At 44.0% G+C, this 19546-nt stretch overlaps 1 protein-coding gene across 1 annotated transcript in view; it reads right to left on the reverse strand.

The window, feature by feature from the left end:
* The window catches only part of ccdc18 (coiled-coil domain containing 18), a 29497-nt gene that overhangs the window by 2567 nt on the left and 7384 nt on the right, over nt 1–19546 (reverse strand). The window contains exons 10-24 of the mRNA XM_083782733.1: nt 19050–19267; nt 16875–16985; nt 15447–15578; nt 15010–15144; nt 14085–14150; nt 13480–13596; nt 12660–12827; nt 10677–10819; nt 8893–9056; nt 7285–7498; nt 5531–5630; nt 5244–5360; nt 4235–4372; nt 3505–3642; nt 783–1268 (exon numbers count right to left, since the gene is read on the reverse strand). Of these exons, the coding sequence (XP_083638859.1) occupies nt 783–1268; nt 3505–3642; nt 4235–4372; nt 5244–5360; nt 5531–5630; nt 7285–7498; nt 8893–9056; nt 10677–10819; nt 12660–12827; nt 13480–13596; nt 14085–14150; nt 15010–15144; nt 15447–15578; nt 16875–16985; nt 19050–19267 (2447 nt within the window). The remainder of the gene's footprint in view (nt 1–782; nt 1269–3504; nt 3643–4234; nt 4373–5243; nt 5361–5530; nt 5631–7284; nt 7499–8892; nt 9057–10676; nt 10820–12659; nt 12828–13479; nt 13597–14084; nt 14151–15009; nt 15145–15446; nt 15579–16874; nt 16986–19049; nt 19268–19546) is intronic.

Genomic DNA, 19546 nt, shown 5'->3' on the forward strand with positions numbered 1-19546 from the left:
TATTTTTGAATAAATATTAGAAGTTTTTCAGAAAACCTACTGTAGTGCAGGTCAGGATTTAGAAGGCGTTTTTTTTTAATCAGTACTAAATGGGTTAACAAAAGCAAAACCTAGAGCACTGCCATCAGGTAAAACGGACAACTAGGAACTGAAAAAGATGAGTGGATGTTTTCTTAATTCAGTGGGTTGTTGAAACCTTACGAGGTGACAGGATGATGTATTGTGTCAAATATGAAAAACAGCTGCAGTTCAAAGGGTTTCCCTTTTTGTGCTAAAAATAAAAGGACACCTCGTGGTCAGAAGCTGCTACTGCAGTCATCATGGCTACTAGAAATGGAAACTCGGCCTCGGCTGGTTTCACTTTTTGTCTTTCCACCGTCTCCTTTTCAAGTTTCCATGAGAGAAACGTTCTACATCTTGCTTACATAATAGATTTAATGGTAAATCTTATTCTTTCTATTGTCTCAATGTCTGTCCCTTCAGGGGATCAGTCAAGCGCCTGGAAATTTGTCTTGCAATAGTACTAAAGCATATTGTCACTGTCAGGCAGAATTTTTTAATATATATATAAATTATTGCCCTAACTTTATTTCATACTGGGTCGTACGAGTGTTGCGTAAAAAGCGAAAATAGCCGATCTACAATCTCCAGGGCTTAAAGCCCCCAAAAATCCCAACACTGATCTCATTAAATGACCCCTATGAAATCCTCAGGACTGAAATCAGTCCCTAGGACTGAGAACTTTAAGCCCTGAAGCTCGCAAAACATTATCAGACCTGTACCTTGATGAGCAGGGTCTCATTGGCCGTCTCCAGGACTTTCTCCGCACCATGCAGCTGGCTCTGGAGCTGAGACAGCTGGGCTCGGCTCTGATCCAACTGGGCCCGACACATCTCCAACTGGGCCTGGAGGTGACCGTTCTGGGTCCTGGCCTGCTCGTACAGAGTCACGCCCTGCTCCAGCTGACCTCCGGTCTGAAGGAGCTGGGCCCGGCTCTGATCCAGCTCCGCTTGGAGTTCGGCGACGCGGTCCCGGGAATGCTCCGACTGCCTCCGGGTCCGGTCCAGGTGGCTCATGGTCTGGTCTAGCTGGGCCTGGAGCTGCGTGGCGTGGGTCCTGGCCTGACGGCACTGGGCCTCAGCCTGGTCCAGCTGGGCCTGGCTCTGCTGGAGCTTTGCGGTGAGCTGCTCCTGGGAGGAGCGCATGGTGGAGGAGATCTGCTCGGAGACCTTCAGCAGCTGGCCTCGGGTCTGCTGTAGAGACTCCAGCTGGGGGGGAATGGGGGGGTACAATGAGTGGTAGAGCAGTGGTTCCCAAACTTTGTCATGTCAAGGACCCCTAAAATGACACTTGTTAGCCCCGCGGACCCCCATTTGAAAATATATGCCAGGGACCCCCATAAGAGAAGATGTTTGCAGCTCTAGCTGCAATTCTCAACCCTTTGATATGCATTAGTCTACAGAACCCCCCCACCATTTAATGGCATTTCTATCTCTGAGACCACAATTTATATTGTAAAATCAATGTTAAATTTAACTCTGAGAGTGTACAAATGGAACCAAATGGACCAGTTAGGGTCCATTTGTACACTCTTAGAGTGTACCCCACTTTGGGAACCACTGGGGTAGAGAAGGAAAAGGTCCGGAGAGGTCCAGCAAAGAGGGATTGGATCCGTCATTCCACCAAGCAGGAAATGACATACATGGTGCACTGTGACAAACACACTACCCTGTAAATGCGTGACAAGCCACTTAAGCCCTATATATTTTGTTGAATGACAAATAGCGAGAACAGCTGATCTACACGTTTGTTTTACAATGCAAGCGTGTAGATATCAAAATTCCACAAATAGGAAATAGTAGGCTATAGAGAAAGAAGAGGAAATAAGATGAATAAGTGAATGGGGAAGGAAAATGAAGTAAAGAAAGAGAAGTAAAACTAGTGGTCAAGGAAATAGGGAAGTAAAGGCTGAAGTGAGGTTAACAGGCTAAGTAAAAGATAGTGGTATCAGTTGAAATCAACAGTTGAGATTAGAAGACAGACATTGAATAGAATAGAAACGCTAACATAACGTGGTTCGCGATGAACAAAGAACACAATCTGACATATCAGCTTGTGGCAATTTAAAACCCTTGAAAAGTAGTACTGTCATGACTCTTGCATCTTACCAAAGTTGTGTAAAACTCAAGAGTTAAATTAAGATGCCTTTCTTCTAACCAAAGTAGTGGATTGAATAATGCACTCGTACAGGCACAAACAATCCCACATCCAACCGTAAACAAAAACAAAAATAAACATGAACCAACTACTAGGCTTCTAATAAAAACTGCTGTATGAAATGACATTCAACTCCTTTGTTTTAGAGACATAGCTAATTTAATTCTTATTAATCTATTACATTTGCGTGTAAATATAATCGTGACCGGAGTTGCTCATTGTGGCTGCAATGAGCCAATGAGTTTCTAATGATCTAATAATTGAACTAGGCTACTGCCTGAAGAAGGCAGTTGTACTGCCGAAACGTTGCTTTTTACTCTGCATCCTGCACTTTGGCTATCAGTGTGTGCAGCCACTCATTTGTCTTTTTAAGACTCTTTATTGTATCAGGCAGACCGCTGTCAGATAGGGAAGAGGTGGTCTCGCTAGTAAACTGTATTGTTTGGGCCTTTCATCAATCAAATAAAATAATAAAAAGCGTTGAACCAACTGATGCACATTTCCCTCTTTACGTATAGCGCCCGCCGGCAGTTGTGATTCCATAGCCTGAGAGGACGTCTGCTTGACTAAAGGTCGTTTCAGTCGACTGACGGCGCCTTGGTAATCCATTTTCAATGAGAGGTGGGCGATTCTTCTGGGGGCGAGCGGAGAAGTTGAGGGGCATTGATGATACGAGCGTGTGCTCATTTCATACACGCAGCCCGTGGGCGGCTAGACTCTAGACCTGGATTGTGATCAGCATCTTCTCACGCTACGCGGCCCACGCCCCTCACGTGCATATGATGCGTTGCTGATCCAAGCGAGAACGCCTGCGTCGGTCACTCACTCACCATCTGAAACAGCCTTAATTCAGTCACTCAGTGACTCTCACGGCCTGCTCAGAGTATGAGAAGGCATTGCGGACTCCCCATTGGCTTAACCCATTTAGGCCTGACGTCGACATTTCTAAAATGTCTTCTACATTTTCACAATAAAAAATAGCAGACCTTTTAGTTTCTATACGTAGCGCGCGTATAGAAACTCGTAGCGCGCCACTCAGTGACGCCCTACGAGCTTGTACCATAAATATATACCATAAAAAGAGGCAGTCGATGCTGAAATAAGATCAGTAGTAGGTAGTAGGGAACACAGGTTCTTCCATATATATATTGCACTGATGTTTGATTTTGTCTGCCTTGCCCATGGAATAAAAATAAAAAAATAAATCCTGACCCCCCTTCCCCCCACCCCGGGAGCAGCCATGTCTAGTGTGTGTACTGTATACATGCAGTCATCATCATACCGTACCTCCTTACTGTGCTGTTCTCTCTCCAGCTCCGACTCCTGCTGGAGGGAGGCGACGCTGCCCTGCAGCCTGGCCTCGGCCTGCCTCCAGCGGGCCTCCTTCACGGCCAACTCCTCCTGCACCGCACGCAACCGATGCTCCTATAGCAAGGAGGGGGAGAGAGATGGCGGCGCGTTTACATTGACAAATGATAAGACTACTGGTAACATAAGGAGAAGAATGTGTCTACGTTATGATTGAGAGAGTGCTTTAGACTAGGGAACAGTGTCGTAGAGTCTGTGGGGGCCGGAGGGCCAGGGGCCCCCATGAGGATTTTCGGGGAATTCGGGCAACCAACTGCACTGAAGACAGTCAAGACACTGTCCAACACCGCCCTCCCCTGGCTAAACCAGGCATGGGCCCCCATGAGGATTATGAAAACTATTCCTTTCTGCTAGGGAATGATAGAATAATGCAATTAACATGTGGATAAAGTGTGACAGAGTTGATTTGATGAATACGGTTATTTTGTTAGTAAAAACAAACAAAAAACAACAAATTTTTATTTGGGTCTACTTTAGACCAAATGGCTTCTATTCCAAGAGGCCATAGGTAGTGTCCATTAATATAGTGAGAAAATTCTATATCATATGTACTAACTGTATCTATAGATTGTTTTCAATGTATTGCAGATAATGAATGTGTAGTTGGTGTGGTGTATATACAGTTAGTTGTCTGTGCATTTGCCTCTACCTTCTCCTTGACCAGTTGTTGACTCGTTTCCAGGTCTTCGGCCACAGTCTCACTGTGAAACTGGTCTTCCTGCAGCTCCTGAGACACAAACTGAAGCTTCTCCTGACACACATGCAGCTGCTGGCTCAACTCCTGACACTGAAACGCACGCACGCATACACGTTCATGATCCGTTAGCTATTATGTTATTTTTAGGGCTGTCCGAGTAAACACGTTTTATCGCAATTAACTCGCCGTTCTGTTAAAAGCGATTCATTATTTGAATCGCAACTAATTGCATATTTATTTATTTTAGCCATTTGTTTTCCTCGTATCATTTTTATCCCACGATTATTTCACCCGGTGTCAATTATCTAATGTAATCCAGGTTACTGAAATGTAAACACTTTTCAAAAAACTATGACTAAAACGTCTGGTTTTCCGAGGCTAGCCAAAAACAACAGTGGTTTCCCCAGGCGCCCCGGCTGGCCAGGGGGAGGTGTGGGAGGGGAATATTTTATATTTGAGCCATTTGGACAGTGGTTCTCAACATGGGGGTCACCTAATTATTTTGGGACTGTCCCCAGATGATTATTTTCTAGTTGGACAGCACTAGTTATTTTGTTCTCACTTTTTGGCTGCTGTGTGTGTAATAACCCATTCTGAACGGGCACCCATTTTGGTGTCAGCATCATGTTATGCTTTAGCTATTTAAAAATAGCAGATCTACAAGCTCATATCGCGCCACCGAGTGGCGCGATACGAGCTTGTAGGTCTGCTATTTTTGAAAAATCGAAGAGCGACTGACATTTTTAGAATCTGATCTCAGGTCAGAATGGGTTCATCAGGACCAGTGTGTGTCCGGCGGAAACCTGGTATGAATCTGATCTCAGGTCAGAATGGGATAAGCGTATAAAACAACCAGCTTGATTTGGTCAGAGTTGTGTGGCCGACCTGGCTCCTAACCTTCAGGTCCTCGTCTCTTAGCTCAGCCTCTCTGGCCTCTAACCCTAACCCTAACCCTCCTAACCTTCAGGTCCTCGTCTCTTAGCTCAGCCTCTCTGGCCTCCAGATTGGTCTGGAGACACTCGACCTTCCTCTCCATCTCCAGCTTGTGGTCTCTGATGGCCGCGTCCAGCTGGCCCAGCTGAGACAGAGAGAGAAAGGTGGTGGTGCGGAAGAGGACGGTGAGGATGCAGAGTCGAGGACGACATGCGGAGAGAGAAGGGAGGGAAATATATTTAGCCATTTCGTTATATTATGCACAGTTTGTGAATATACAAGTGTGTGTATGTGTAATGGGTGTGTGCCTTGTACCAGCTTGGCTCTCTCTTGTAGCTCCCCCTGTCTTTCCTTGAGGGCATTGTCCATGTCCAAGACCTCATGGGTCCTTTCCTCCAACTCCCTCTGGCTCTCCCTGTGCACGCACGCGCACATGCACACGCGAGCACACGCGAGCACACACACACACACACACACACACACACACACTATAGTGAATTGCGAACTATAGTGAAATAGTCAAACTGCAATAACTGGCAGGGAAGATTTAACAGAGCCCCTCTGCGATTCATCTGGTGGGGATAGCACATATGTAGCAGTCTGTTCGAGGAGTGTGTTATTGGTCAAAGCAGATAACACTCGTTACAACAATGTTCAGGTCACAGTGTGACCAAAACTAATTAAATGTGTTTGCTTATTGCACGTATACAACTAGTACTTTGATATAACTACAGAGTAGACTGTTCTGAGAGAAGGTACAAGACAACCCATAACGGGAACTAATAGATGAGCTCTGCTAAACTAACAACTGATTAATAAGTTTTCGCTGTGTAGAACTTCCCCCCTCGGGTGCTTGTTGTACTGTACTTGTACCACAGTGTGACAGTGCTTACTGTTTATGCCAACATGTATTGAAACACAAAGACGTGTTGACATGAGCCATGGTAAGGCATTTATGAAGAGAATTCAAGTGCCCACAAAATAATAATACAACAAATATAGCACATGAGATAGAAATGATCTGACATTATAAACGTAATTTATATTATTCTCATCTTGCCAACTTCAACAATGTAAAATGTAATCTAAACAAAACAAAATAATACAAAATAAATATAAGGAGAAAGTAGATGCGTGACATTGATATGATATGATCTTCTCAAAACCGGAAAAAGCATTAGTTCACAGATACAGATTCCATTTTGTAGATTATGATAATCCATTAACATTCTCCAACATAATACAGCACGGTCTAGACTAAGCGTAGAACTTTCTGCTGGTGGGTCGCTGAACAGTGATCACAATTTAGTATGCATGTATGCACTTATGGCCTATTCATCATAGTCCAGTTTTTGGTGAAGAGGTGACCACCGAAACGGTGGTTACTAAAAACAGAGAGGTGTTGTGTGGTGACCACCGCGGCGTGACATCATTCTGTAGTTTTCGGTGGTTGCGTCAAAAACGGGACTACGAATAGGCCTTTATACTACATGCATGCTATAGAGCGTCGCAGTCCCGCCCCCCTTTCAAGACGACGCTAGAACCAGAAGTGACTTTCTCATTCATTTTCCTCATAGACTTTTCAAAAAGTATTTATTTATTTATTTCGCTGATCACATAATTTGTAAGAAGAAAAACAAAACAAAAAGTGTTGTATCCTGCCATGTTTTTCTTCTTACAAATAATTTGATCGGCCCAAAACATTGGGTTTACTGTCATTTGTCGTCACAACTCGAGTTGGCTTTGTCCGCGGTGTAAACATCTTTATATAAATACTTTTTGAAAAGTCTATGAGGAAAATGAACGGGGAATTCACTTCTGGTCCTTGGGAGGGGGCGGGACTGCGAAGCTCTATCTATACACGTTTGACCTGTAAGACCATGGGCATCCCTGAGGATGTTTGATGTAAATATACAACACGTGCATTGTATTTGTTTTTATGATGAAGAATAGTTTAAGAACAGTGTTGGAAGCGAGTTCCTCTTCACAGACGGTGAGCCTCTCGTCCCTTAAGTGTGCATATATCCGGACAGATTTCAGTGTTTTCGGCGGTGGCGTGTTCTCCTCACCTAAGCTCCGCCGTGGTCTTCTCCAGCGAGGCCTGCCGCTCGTCGGCGGTGCTCTGGGTCCTCTGCAGGACGTCCCTCAGCTCCTGGAGGTGCTCCAGAGCTCCAGACAGCTCGCTGCGCACCGCCTGCAGCTGTCCGTCCAGAGCCTGGGCCTGCTGGACGGAGCGGAGTCTCTCTGCCTCGCGGAGCCGGAGCCTCTCCTCCAGATCCTCCACTGGGGGAGAGAGAGAGAGAGAGAGAGACTTTAACCCTTTCTGACCCGAGATCAGATTCTAAAAATGTCAGTCGTTCTTCGATTTTTCAAAAATAGCAGACCTGCAAGCTCGTACCGCGCCACTCGGTGGCGCGCTATGAGCTTGTAGATCTGCTATTTTTCAATAGCTAAAGCATGACATAGTGCTAACACCAAAATGGGTTCCCGCCCAGAATGGGTTAATCACTTTATGCATTGTGTTATGCGTTAGCTGTAGAAAAGCTACAAAGCTACAAGCTCATAGCGCGGTAACCGAGAGTGCCGCGCTATGAACTTGTAGGTCTGCTATTTTTGAAAGATCGTGAAAATGTGGCGCAAATCTTTGAATATATATTCTTTCAGAGCGAACGTTTTGAACGTGGGGTGGGGGGGGGGGGGGGTTCCTGGAACTACATATCTTCAGATGGGGGTCTGTGGCCAAATACAGATAATAAAGGTCTTTGACATGGAAAAGGTTGAGTACCACCGACATAGAAACATAGGTTTTTCAGAAAACTGTCAGGATTTAGAAGACAATTTTTTTATTTAGCCGTCAGGCCTAAATGTTTCTATAATTTAAAAATTATTTTACTTGTGTATAAAGCTCTCAATGGTATCGCACTTTCCTACCTACATGACTGCCTGCCTAAATATGTCCCAAACCGCCCCCTAAGGTCTTCCACTGCTGGCCTGCTCGCTTTGCCTAAATAAATGGCAACAAAAAAATACGGGGAAGCAGCTTTTTGCTTCTATGGGCCGACGGCGTGGAAACTCCCACTGTACGTTCGACAGGCAGCCTCTGTAGACATTTTTAAAGCACAGCTCAAGACCCACTTCTACACCCTTGCTTTTAATTGATCTTTTATTTTTTGTTATTCATGTCCTTCCTCACTGTATTGCATTACTGCTTGTTTTTTTTAATGTTTATGCCTTGCTTTTCTTTTCTTTTTTCTCCATTGCTCTGTAAAGCACTTTGAGCTGCATTTCATGTCATGAAAGGTGCTATACAAATAAAGTTTTATTATTATTATTATTATTATTATATCAGTGGTGCTCAAACTATTTCATGTCAACCCCCAAAAATATATGAAATTGGTCTCCCCCATCTCAAAATATGTTGTACCAGGGAGAAAAGATAGGAGTTAAAAACATTATAATAGCAGATGGCTCTATGAGCTTGTAGATCTGCAATTTTTCAACAGCTAAAGTATAAAATAATAGTTAAAGTGGTAAATAATGGTTAAAAAGCTATGGTGACACAAGACGCGTCCTCGGGTCTAAACGGGTCCTCTCAGCAAGACTGGTGGTGCTTGGCTGGTGCCTCAGCAGTGGTCTCTCTACTAAACGTCCCTCGTCCCCCTGCGGCTGCAGCGTACCCATGTCCTTCTCCTTGTCCAGCAGGCTCTGCGTGTGCTGCAGGCTCCGCTCCATGCAGCCCATCTGAGAGGCTTTGGCGCCCGTCTCGCTCCTGAGACGACGCAGCTCCGACTCCATGGACGACAGCTCGCTGCGGCAGTCCGTCACCTCCGACGTCAGCTTGCTGCAGCGGAGAGGTGCACCCAAAAAGAGGACGTACGCAATGCGTTATGGCAAAAGAGTCAACAATGCGCGTGTCTGAAATCACTTCAGGTGAAAGGGGTGAAACATGCAGCACAATATGCATACTACTCCGGGATTGTGACAGTACAGGATGTCTACACATTGCCAAAATAATCCATGACCACTGGGATATAATAATACTATATGCCACACCATCTTCAATACCCACCTAAGAGTGAACATGGCTCCCATTGTAGTCGCCCCTAGTAGAGCAATGTTGCTGCACAAACAGAAACCCCCGGTCCGGAGAAGTACTACCGTCCTACAGGCACGATGGAATAGGCTAAGGATACATGCCCTTTAATGGCTTCCCCCAGACAATATACTATAGAAACACTAAGCCAGGGGTCTTTAAGAATGAAGTACAGCTGCCCCCAAAACACATGCTCACTGGTAGTCAATCTGAGAACAGAACAGACATTTATACGCCGCTGTATGGAGTGGAGGGATGGGCTAGTTGAAGAGACACAGAGACCTAAGAACACACGTGTGCTAAAACCCACACAAAGTGCCAGTCATAAGATTGTCTCACGGGCCGTGCGGCCCAGGCCCACAGGGCATCGCAGCATTTCATTGCCTGGGTCACAGGCTGGGAAGTTATATAACATTGAATAGTCACTCCAGTGTCAGTTAAAATCCCCTTTCACTCTGTGCCGATTGTTTTAATAGTAAATGGTCAGAAGGCAGCAGACAATGTATGACCAATCATTTCTTTCAACAATACCTCTACACGCATCCACAACCTAGGTTGTCATCTTCGACCCTACCCTCTCATTCCTCCCCCACGTAAACCACATCACAAAAACAGCATTCTTTCACCGCAAAAACATCGCCCGTCTCCACCCCTCCCCGACACCCTCAGCCGCCGAAAACCTCATTCACGCCTTCATCTCACCCCGACTGGACTACTGCAACAGCATCCTCTATCATGGCACCACCGCAAAAACCCTCAACAAACTACAGTACGTCCAAAACTCAGCCGCCCCGCCTGCTCACCTCCCTCCAGTCCTCCGTGACCTCCACTGGCTCCGCGTTAAACACAGAATTGAATTCAAACTACTCCTCGCCACCTACAAGTCACTGCACAACCTGGCTCCCCCCTACCTCTCCGCTCTCCTCGAGACTGTAAGTCGACCACATTACAAGAGGGCGGAGTAAAAGCAACAAGGTAAGGGCAACAGATCTTACAAGCTTCCAACATGTCATGCTGCAATGTGTTGTGGGCTTGTAGATCAGCTTTTATTTTTATTTTTTATTATTTCATGTTCGAATCCCGTGCCATCGAATGAAGCTTCGAATATTCAACTTGTTTGGGTCAACCCTAGAATTTAACAGATGCTCTTCATCCAGAGCGACTTAAAGTAACTTACCGTGTCTTCTGTCGCAAACTTTGATAAAAGCTGTAAAATCACTATGCACGTCACAAGCCTACGATTCCCTCCACTGCAGTATGTCCGTACCGTATGTTTGTTTTTGATCACAGGTTGCAAGCTGAGCTCTGGTGGTCAACGTTGTGTCAACTCTACCGATATCCCCCGGCGGGGACACAGTTTACACTTACGTGACGGACTCGGAGAGCTGTTCGGTTAGCCGCTTCTTCTCCTGAACGTCCCTGTCGTTCTCCTGAACGTCCGTCTCCCTCCTCCTCACCCCCTCCTCCAGGGAGGTCCGCGCACGCTCCAGGTCCTGCTCCAACGCCGACACCTTTAGAAGAGAAACACAACTTTGCTCACAGACACGCCTTCCTTTATAGCGTGACGTTTATGTCACTGGACTTGAGGAAAAATAAAGGGAAGCTCCGCACACTCAGATCTGCGCACAATCAGTTTATTTTTGGCAAGCTTTCGGTCTACTGACCTTCTTCAGGCATAATCAAAAAGTGACATAGGACAGATATATATGTTCATCATTTGATTGGATGATTGATCACACCTATGTCAAACATTTCAATTTGAATGATAACTCATGGGAGTTGTAGTTCTCAATGAAACTACAAGGCACCCAAAGACACCAAGTGTCCATTTAGACAAGAGAAAAACATCACAAGGAAAAAACATTACAAATGTCACTGGACTTGAAAATATGAAACTTATTTAGGTAAGAAAGAAAAAAAACTATAAAATATGTAAGCACTGTCACTTGCAGAGACACATCAGCACACATCGTATTTAGCAAATAGAATCCTAACAGGAATTCGCCTGTTGTGTTTCAGTATACACTGAATTGTATGTCTTGAGAGGAAACCTCTGCGATTCATATCGGATTCCGGATGCCGAGAAACATCCTATTTCAAATGCACGTTCTTCTTTGTGTTTCATTCAATGCATAATATAAATAACCAGTGTTACATAATCAAACAGTGAAATACAAACCTTAATAGAGCCTCATTTGTGAGTTCACCATGTCTCTTATCCAAAGCAGATCTTTATAGACAGGCCAGAGAACCTGGCCCCAAGCACACTGTTCTTGCATTGGCTCGAGCCAGTGAATGGAGATTATTGTGCTTTGTTTTTTCTTCATAAATGGGGCACTTCATAAATAAAGCACAACCAGCAGCCAGAAATATGGCGTCCTCCCATATAATTGAAATCACGAGCTACAATTACTCCAGCTGAATTCACTAAATATTTGTAGGCTATTTATGAATCATGTGTCTTTGCATATACACTCTCACTGTGCATTATCCGATTGGGGTTGGGCAGCTAAGCAATGCTCTGGCTCTGGGATAAGTTCTTAGTTGGTAAAGAAGAGGCGGTCTGGTAATCAGGTCACCGGTTCATCTTTCCACCTGGTCTTTTCCCCCTGACCGCAGGAGCATACATTTTGAATTGTTTACAATCTGTGTGAATTTGAGTCTGTGTGTGTGTGTGTGTGTGTGTGTGTGTGAAGTAACTAAGTACATTTACTTAAATACTGTACTTAAGTACAATTTTGAGGTATTACCAACTTTCAGTACTTTACTTCTACTCCACTACATTTCAGAGGCAAATATTGTACTTTTACTCCACTACATTTATTTGAAAACTTTAGCCATTGCGGCCTAGTAGTATAGGCCTCGGACGAGGCCTACAGGGCGGCCTGACCGGTCAATTAAAGAATGCTGAATTAACTAGCTTGTATTGGTAACTTTGACTGCACAATAGCCTCCCATTTAACCTCCTTGTATAGGCCTATAGTTATCAACCCACAATCAAATGTTATGCTATTTAATTCACTTGCATAATGAGACAGTGTTTTCATATAGGCCTACATTTACCTTGCCGACATTACTTGGCCTCTGAAACTTATTTAATAATATTTGGACTGCTGGACAGCTGACAGTAGGCTCTCTTCACTCTTAAAAATTGAATCTAAATGGGTTAAATAAATACATTTCCTGTGGGAGCTACGAAACAGTGTGCGGACTGCAGACTACTCCTTCTCGAGTAGGACTACTACTAAAAAGAAAAGGCAGGTTAGGCAGCAGACAGGCTTCTGTGTGTGTGTGTGTGTGTGTGTGTGTGTGTGAATGTGTGTGTGTGTGTGTGAACTGCCGTTCTCAGACCTGTCTTTGAAGGACGCTCTGACTCTCCTCCAGCTCAGCGATGCGGACGCTGCTCTCCGTCAGCATGCTCTGCTGCTCCTGCAGGGACACCTGGAGCTGCAGGTTCTGCTCACTGGAGCTCTGACACGCCAGGCTGGCCCCACACAGCTCCTCCTTCAGAGAGGACATCTGGAGACAGCGAGGGGACAGTCAGTGCACAAGGCACACTCTTTAGCGCCACGAAGATTCCTAAAGTGGATGGAAAATGAAGCTTGCGCGCTGCTTCCATTTGCCGCGGGGGCAAGCTTTTCCGGGAATCTGGCCGACGTGGGTGGAGCTTCATTTCCATCCACCAGCTGTCTAAAAACCAGGAAGTGACGCCTGCCACGAGCGGCTTTTTGCCGCGCATGGAAGAGTGGGTTTACACTCAGAGAGAGAGAGAGAGAGTGGATGGAGAGGGGTTGAACAGAGGAGAGGAAAACATGTGTGCACCCTTAAAGGGACATTTCACCGCTAAGAATAAACTGCAGTCACTCAATGTTCATAGTATTTGCCAGTAGATAACAGTAGCACAATTTGGAATTTGCACCCTATGGCCAGAAAAATATATTATGGAGACATAAAGAGTTTCCTTTGTGTCTCCATAGGGAGTATAGGGAGCTTATTGGGAAATTATTGGGAAGTAGGAATGCAACAAAAACAAAACAATCTCCATGAATTCAAGTCTCCATGCGGTGAGTAATCGATAGAAAAAGTTATTTTGGGGTAGAACTATCCCTTTAAAGTGGAAAGAATCATAGGCGAAGTAGAAAGTGCATGTAATTATTGTCCAGTTCTGCACCGTATTGTTCTGTTGTTGCAGCTCAATGTCATAGTTGTGTTTCGTCTCCTCCATCTGCTTCAGGTAGGAGCTCAGCTCTTTCCGACATGCTGACAGGGATGCATCCAAATCACACACCTGACAAACACAAAGATATAAAACTAATTATAGCAAATATCCCTTCTGATCAAAGGTTATTTCATGGCTTTTTGTGTGGGTAGCCGAGGAGTCCCATGAGGTGCTGCAATTGTGACTAACATATTGCTATTATACACTGAAGAATATATATTCAAAGATTTGCGTCACATTTTCACGGTTTTCCATAAATAGCAGATCTTTTAAATGTGGGGGTCCTTGACATGAAAAGGTTTGGGAACCACTGCTCTATAGCAACCATTTCCATATACAAAACAATGATTGTCATTACATGCAGCCATCCTGTTAGAGAACTATACAAGCATTTCATGTAAGGGCTCTATTCTAATCTTTAAACTGTAAAACGCATATAGTGGCTTTAAAAAACATCATATCGAACCACACTGTCAAGGATTTCCAGCAACAGTTGGGACCATGCATGCTCTTATTTATTGATGTGTCTCGATAGACGGGTAGCGTTTTATACTGACCGTGGCTGCCTGCTCTTTGAAACTCTGGAGAACCTCCTCGCTGTGTCTTGCTTCCGCCTCCCGCTCCTTTCAAGAAAACACAAAAAGAAAAAACAACACTGTACTGTAAAAGGTTATGTATGATATGATTGCTTCAATTGCTCATTGTTGCCTACAGAGGTCACCAGCCCTTGTAGCAATTTCAGCTCTGACACTTGATGATATAATTGTTAAACGTTTTTGCTAATTCCTCACATTTCTTGACTAAGGTCAGAGGCAGGGTTCTATCAACAGTATTCTAGAATTACTCTAATTTTCTATGATAAAAATGCATCTCACAATGCATTATACAGTAGGTAATAATATGTATTCTTTGTAAATACTACAGTGGACCTCTAGTACACATCTTTTCAGCTGCTCGACAAGACCTTTTAAAAAACATGGATAGTGCCGTCTATCATGGCCATATTTGACCACATTACTTATTTTTAACCTTGAGTGGTGCCACATTATTTTTACATACATGGGCACTTAATGTGGCCCACAGGTTAATATCCGAATATTGATATTATATTATTTATTTCAGCTGTTACAATTCACATGCAAACATGACCCGCTATAATTACTTCAGTCTATTAGGGTGTTGGAGAAGTATCTCATTGACAAAATGTCAGGAGCATAACTGCCCGTTTTCCCTCAAAAGCACTTGTTTTTTAACACAAATCTGAATCTGGATCTTGTCATCTGAGCCGTGCAATGTCAATGTGGAGCAAATGTTTGATCAGTAATCTTTAATCTACGGAGCAACTATTGAAGACATCTCACCATTATTTGAGCTTACATGATTACATCATGGCAGTGTAACTATACCCAACACAACAAAACCTCTACCAAAGACTCATTGAATGTGCTTTACGTCGGTCAGGTCCATGGCGGCTGTTCAAACCTGCGTGAGCTGCTCCAGGCAAGTCTGCAGAAGGAGGACATCGTTCTGGGCCACTTCTCTCTCCCTCTGGGCTGAACTGAGCTGTTGCTCCAGCTCAAACACCCGAGACTGGGACTCCTCCACAGACAACTGCAGCTGGAGGGGGGGAAGAAGACGAGATACTTGTTTTGTGTCATTGAGACAATTCTATCTCTGAAAGAAAAAAAACGGCTATCTCTGGAAGAAATTGGTGCAGTTGAGATTTACCTTCAAGGTATATAGTAAAGTGTTTTTTTTCCAGCAGCTCGCTTTTGGTTAATGTAAGAAACATGCAAACAACAGCATCCCTTTTGGTGTTAGCATTACGTTATGCTTTAGCGCACGCACACACGCACACACGCACACACACACACACACACACACACACACACACACACACACACACACAGAGAACGTACCACTTCGGCTCTGTGCTGCAGCTCTGTGCACTGCTGAGAGTAGGATTTCTTACACTTGTCCAGTGCCTGCTGGTACTCTCTCTGCTTCTTGCTCATCATGGACTGGTAATGCTGCAGACTACTGGTCTGCTCCTAGGAAGACACAAGGCATGACGAACAGAGACAACACAAGGATTAAAGACAAGTAAGACGCGCAAACGCGGGAAGCGAACGCAGCTCGTGTGTGTGTGTGTGTGTGTGTGTGTGCTACAGCTGCGCCCTGTGTGTGTGTGTGCTACAGCTGCGCCCTCTGGTGGCGGGCGGGTGGTGTAACAGCGGGACAGACACACAGACAGACACACACACACACAGACATTCAGCCCTTGCTGTCATAGTAAGTGGCTCACTGCGTTCGCAATAAATAAAATCTCACGACTCATGACCAAAGTCCTAAACGTGCGATTTGTGAGACAGCATGAAAGGAGCTGCACCACACACTAGCGCTGGTTCCTAAACAATCAACACAATATGTAAAATTATGATGTTTTAGTAATATTGATGTAAAAGGATGATGTTTTAGTACTTCTTTTGTAATATTGATGTAAAATGATGATGTTTTAGTAATGTTTTAGTAATATTGATGTAAAATGATGATGTTTTAGTACTTCTTTTGTAATATTTATGTAAAATGATGATGTTTTAGTACTTCTTTTGTAATATTGATGTAAAATGATGATGTTTTAGTAATATTGATGTAAAATTATGATGTTTTAGTATTTCTTTTGTAATATTGATGTAAAATGATGATGTTTTAGTAATGTTTTAGTAATATTGATGTAAAATGATGATGTTTTAGTACTTCTTTTGTAATATTTATGTAAAATGATGATGTTTTAGTACTTCTTTTGTAATATTGATGTAAAATGATGATGTTTTAGTAATATTGATGTAAAGTTATGATGTTTTAGTATTTCTTTTGTAATATTGATGTAAAATGATGATGTTTTAGTAATGTTTTAGTAATATTGATGTAAAATGATGATGTTTTAGTACTTCTTTTGTAATATTGTCCCTGCCGTCAACCAGGTTAAAGAAATCACAGATTGAGGCTTTAACCTTTGGTTTCATATGAGATATCCGACGGAGAGTATTACAGAGTTTATGGAAGATGCTTCAGAACATATTGCTAGTTTGACCACATCAAATGCTCTAAAACAATGACCCCGAAAATAGACGATCTACAGGCTCTCAATGCATAGCATCATTAGAATGTTTTCGCTGTGCAACATGCCTCCACAGAAGACATGATGATGGCTTCTATGGAATAGAAAAAGACTGAAATCAGTCGTGGCGACTGAGAACTTTAATCCATGTAACAAACTAAATCTTGTATAAAATGTACCTGTGTGTGTGTGTGTCTGTCTTATGGAAGTCTGTGTGTGTGTGTACCAGTAGCTGTTTCTCCTGTTCTGTATTCTTCAGTGCAGCCTGACTGTACGCTGATGTCTTCTCCTGCAACTGCTTCTCCAGCGCCGCTACACGTGCACTCTTCCTCTTCACCTGGAGAGGCGTGCACACACATACACATACACAGACTGTGATTGCACGTGACAGTTTTCAGACAAGAAAGTGGAACACAACCATCCATCCCAAGGAAACCGGTTTATTATTACCTAAAAGAATTTGAATGCAGGAAGAGTTGAGGAGAAGAGAATGGCTGGGGATAGAGTATAGAGTATAGAGAATGGCTGGGGATAGAGTATAGAGTATAGAGTATAGAGAATGGCTGGGGATAGCGGCTGAATTATCCCATTAAGGACTGGAACGCACCAGTGTCACCTTAGCTTTTAACCATTATTTTAAACTTTAGCTATATTGAAAAACTAGAATTTCGCGGCCGCTCATCCCAGAGTTACCTTGCTGCGCACTATGGGAAGAAGGAAATTGCGGGAGTTGACTCCACTTGTAGTAACGGATGGGTTATTAGTTATTATTATGTGTCCTTATTAGTGTAGTGTAGTCAACACTTTATGGCTCATACACACTGCCCGGTATTTGCTCCGATTATGCTGTCGGGGAGCATTTTTGGCGCTGACCGACAAAACGGCTGATCTGACGTTAAGCGGTGCCCAAAAGGTAGATCAGGATCTACCAGTATAGATCACAAAGGCTTTGCAGGTAGACCACATGACATGGCCCTAAAAATATATATAATTTTAATATAAAAAACGATTTTTGCATCTGCCGCTTGAGATGACCTGAGATGACTTGATTGATTGACATCAAAAAGGGCCTGTCAGCTCAAACACACAATGCAATACTTGTTGTTGCGTACAATCATCAGTAGCAAAGTCAAATACCAAAAATAAAAACCAATGGGATGATAGTTTTATTTTGCTGGTCGTTTTGAAAGTAGCTCTGAAGTAAAAAAAAGTGTGGGCAGCCCTGGTATAGATGATTATATATATATATTCATTCCGTGGGTAAATCCCTGGCTGTAGGCTACCCACATATTGGTAGCATATTACCTATATTAGCCCAATATTGGCGTTACGCATTTCAGTTGAATAATGTTGTGTGCGCACGTGCGCGTGTGGAGAAAGACAGTTATTTAATGAAACTCAAGATTATAACGTCCTGTCTCGCTGGCGCCGTGTATAGGCTGCACGGCTATTCCTGTGTGTGTGTGTGTGTGTGTGTGTGTGTGTGTGTGTGCGTGTGTGTGTGCGTAATGAAAAGTACTCGGGAGGCGAAATGGCGAATTCGAACGGTGTAATTGTAATAGTTTGGAACAAACCAAGTTCTGTGGAAGAACAATGTTGACCTAACTAAGAGATTCGCTGAGTAAGCGATATTTTATATACAGTGATTTAGAAGGAATAAGCAAAATCGTGAGGCGAAGATTCCTCTCCTTCCTTGTTTTATTCTCCTGCGGACAGGACTGTCAGGGAGACTATCAGAGCAGGTTGGCGAATTGTAAGCGAGTCGTAGTGTGTGTTGAATGGCATTTGTGGGCTTGTGAATGCATTTTCTCACATGTAATTTGTGCTCACTTGCATAGACCTGGCGAATTTAGCGTGGTGAAAGGGCAACAGTGTTCCGGGGGTGTGGGTGCTTCGGGCGATAATGTTTGTAGTAAACAAATGCATTGGCTGCGTGAGTGTGGAAGGGAGGCATTTTTGGTGGCAGTGCCAGTGTTTGGTGGTGGTGTCGAGTTTTGGCGTTCGGCGCGATAGGAGGAGATAGCGTTGCAACACTGCGAAGGTAAGTGTGTGACTTCACTGCCGTGTGAGTGTGTGTGGGTGTAGTGTGTAAGATGGTGTTGTGGGTGTTGCGATAGCGACGTAGCTGTTGTGGCTTTGGGTTTCTTGCCATGTGTTGGGTACAACTTCTCCAATATAGAATAGATAGCAGATATACAAGCTCATAGCGTGGCACCGAGTGATGGGGGTCAGCGGCCAATTAACATATAATTTCTGGGTTCCTTGACATGAAATAGTTTGAGAGCCACTGATATAGAAACATGATTCAGAAAACTGTCAGGATTTTCCATTACATTTGTAGAATCTGGTCTCGACCCGAAAATGTGTTATAGATGTTTCTAACAAGCGTTTCTCTCCTCACCTCCTTCTCCGTGTTGGCAGCCTGGCTAACTTTCCCCATCAGCTCGGTGTGGAGGTTCTGGTAGTGGGAGGCTCTCTGGTCCATGGAGCCGTGCAGGGCGGAGATCTCCTCCTGGGCCCGACTCAGACGCTCCTGGAGCCGCTGGGCCACGCCACTCTGTCTGCACCGCTCCGACTCCATGGACTGCAGTGCAGACAGCAGCAGTTGGTAGCGCTCGCCTGCAGGTGAGATACATTGGGAACCGCGGTGAGGGATAGAGATGTGGAGGGGTGGTGAGAACGAGTGGAGAGGAAGATGGCGAGACAGGGAAGGAAAGATACAATTATCTGATTTTCTTTTCGTACTCTTTCTGTAGGATACGCCCTAGAGAAAGATAATAATAGTATCAAAGTATGATTATGAAATGCAGGGACCAACGACCTGTGCGCCCAATGCTTTCACAGAGTTTTATTTGACTATACGAGCAGGATTATTTATTGAAGTTTGAACTCACAAAA

Source organism: Protomyctophum parallelum (assembly GCF_964188405.1).
Source record: "Protomyctophum parallelum genome assembly, chromosome: 14".
Lineage (NCBI taxonomy): Eukaryota > Metazoa > Chordata > Actinopteri > Myctophiformes > Myctophidae > Protomyctophum > Protomyctophum parallelum.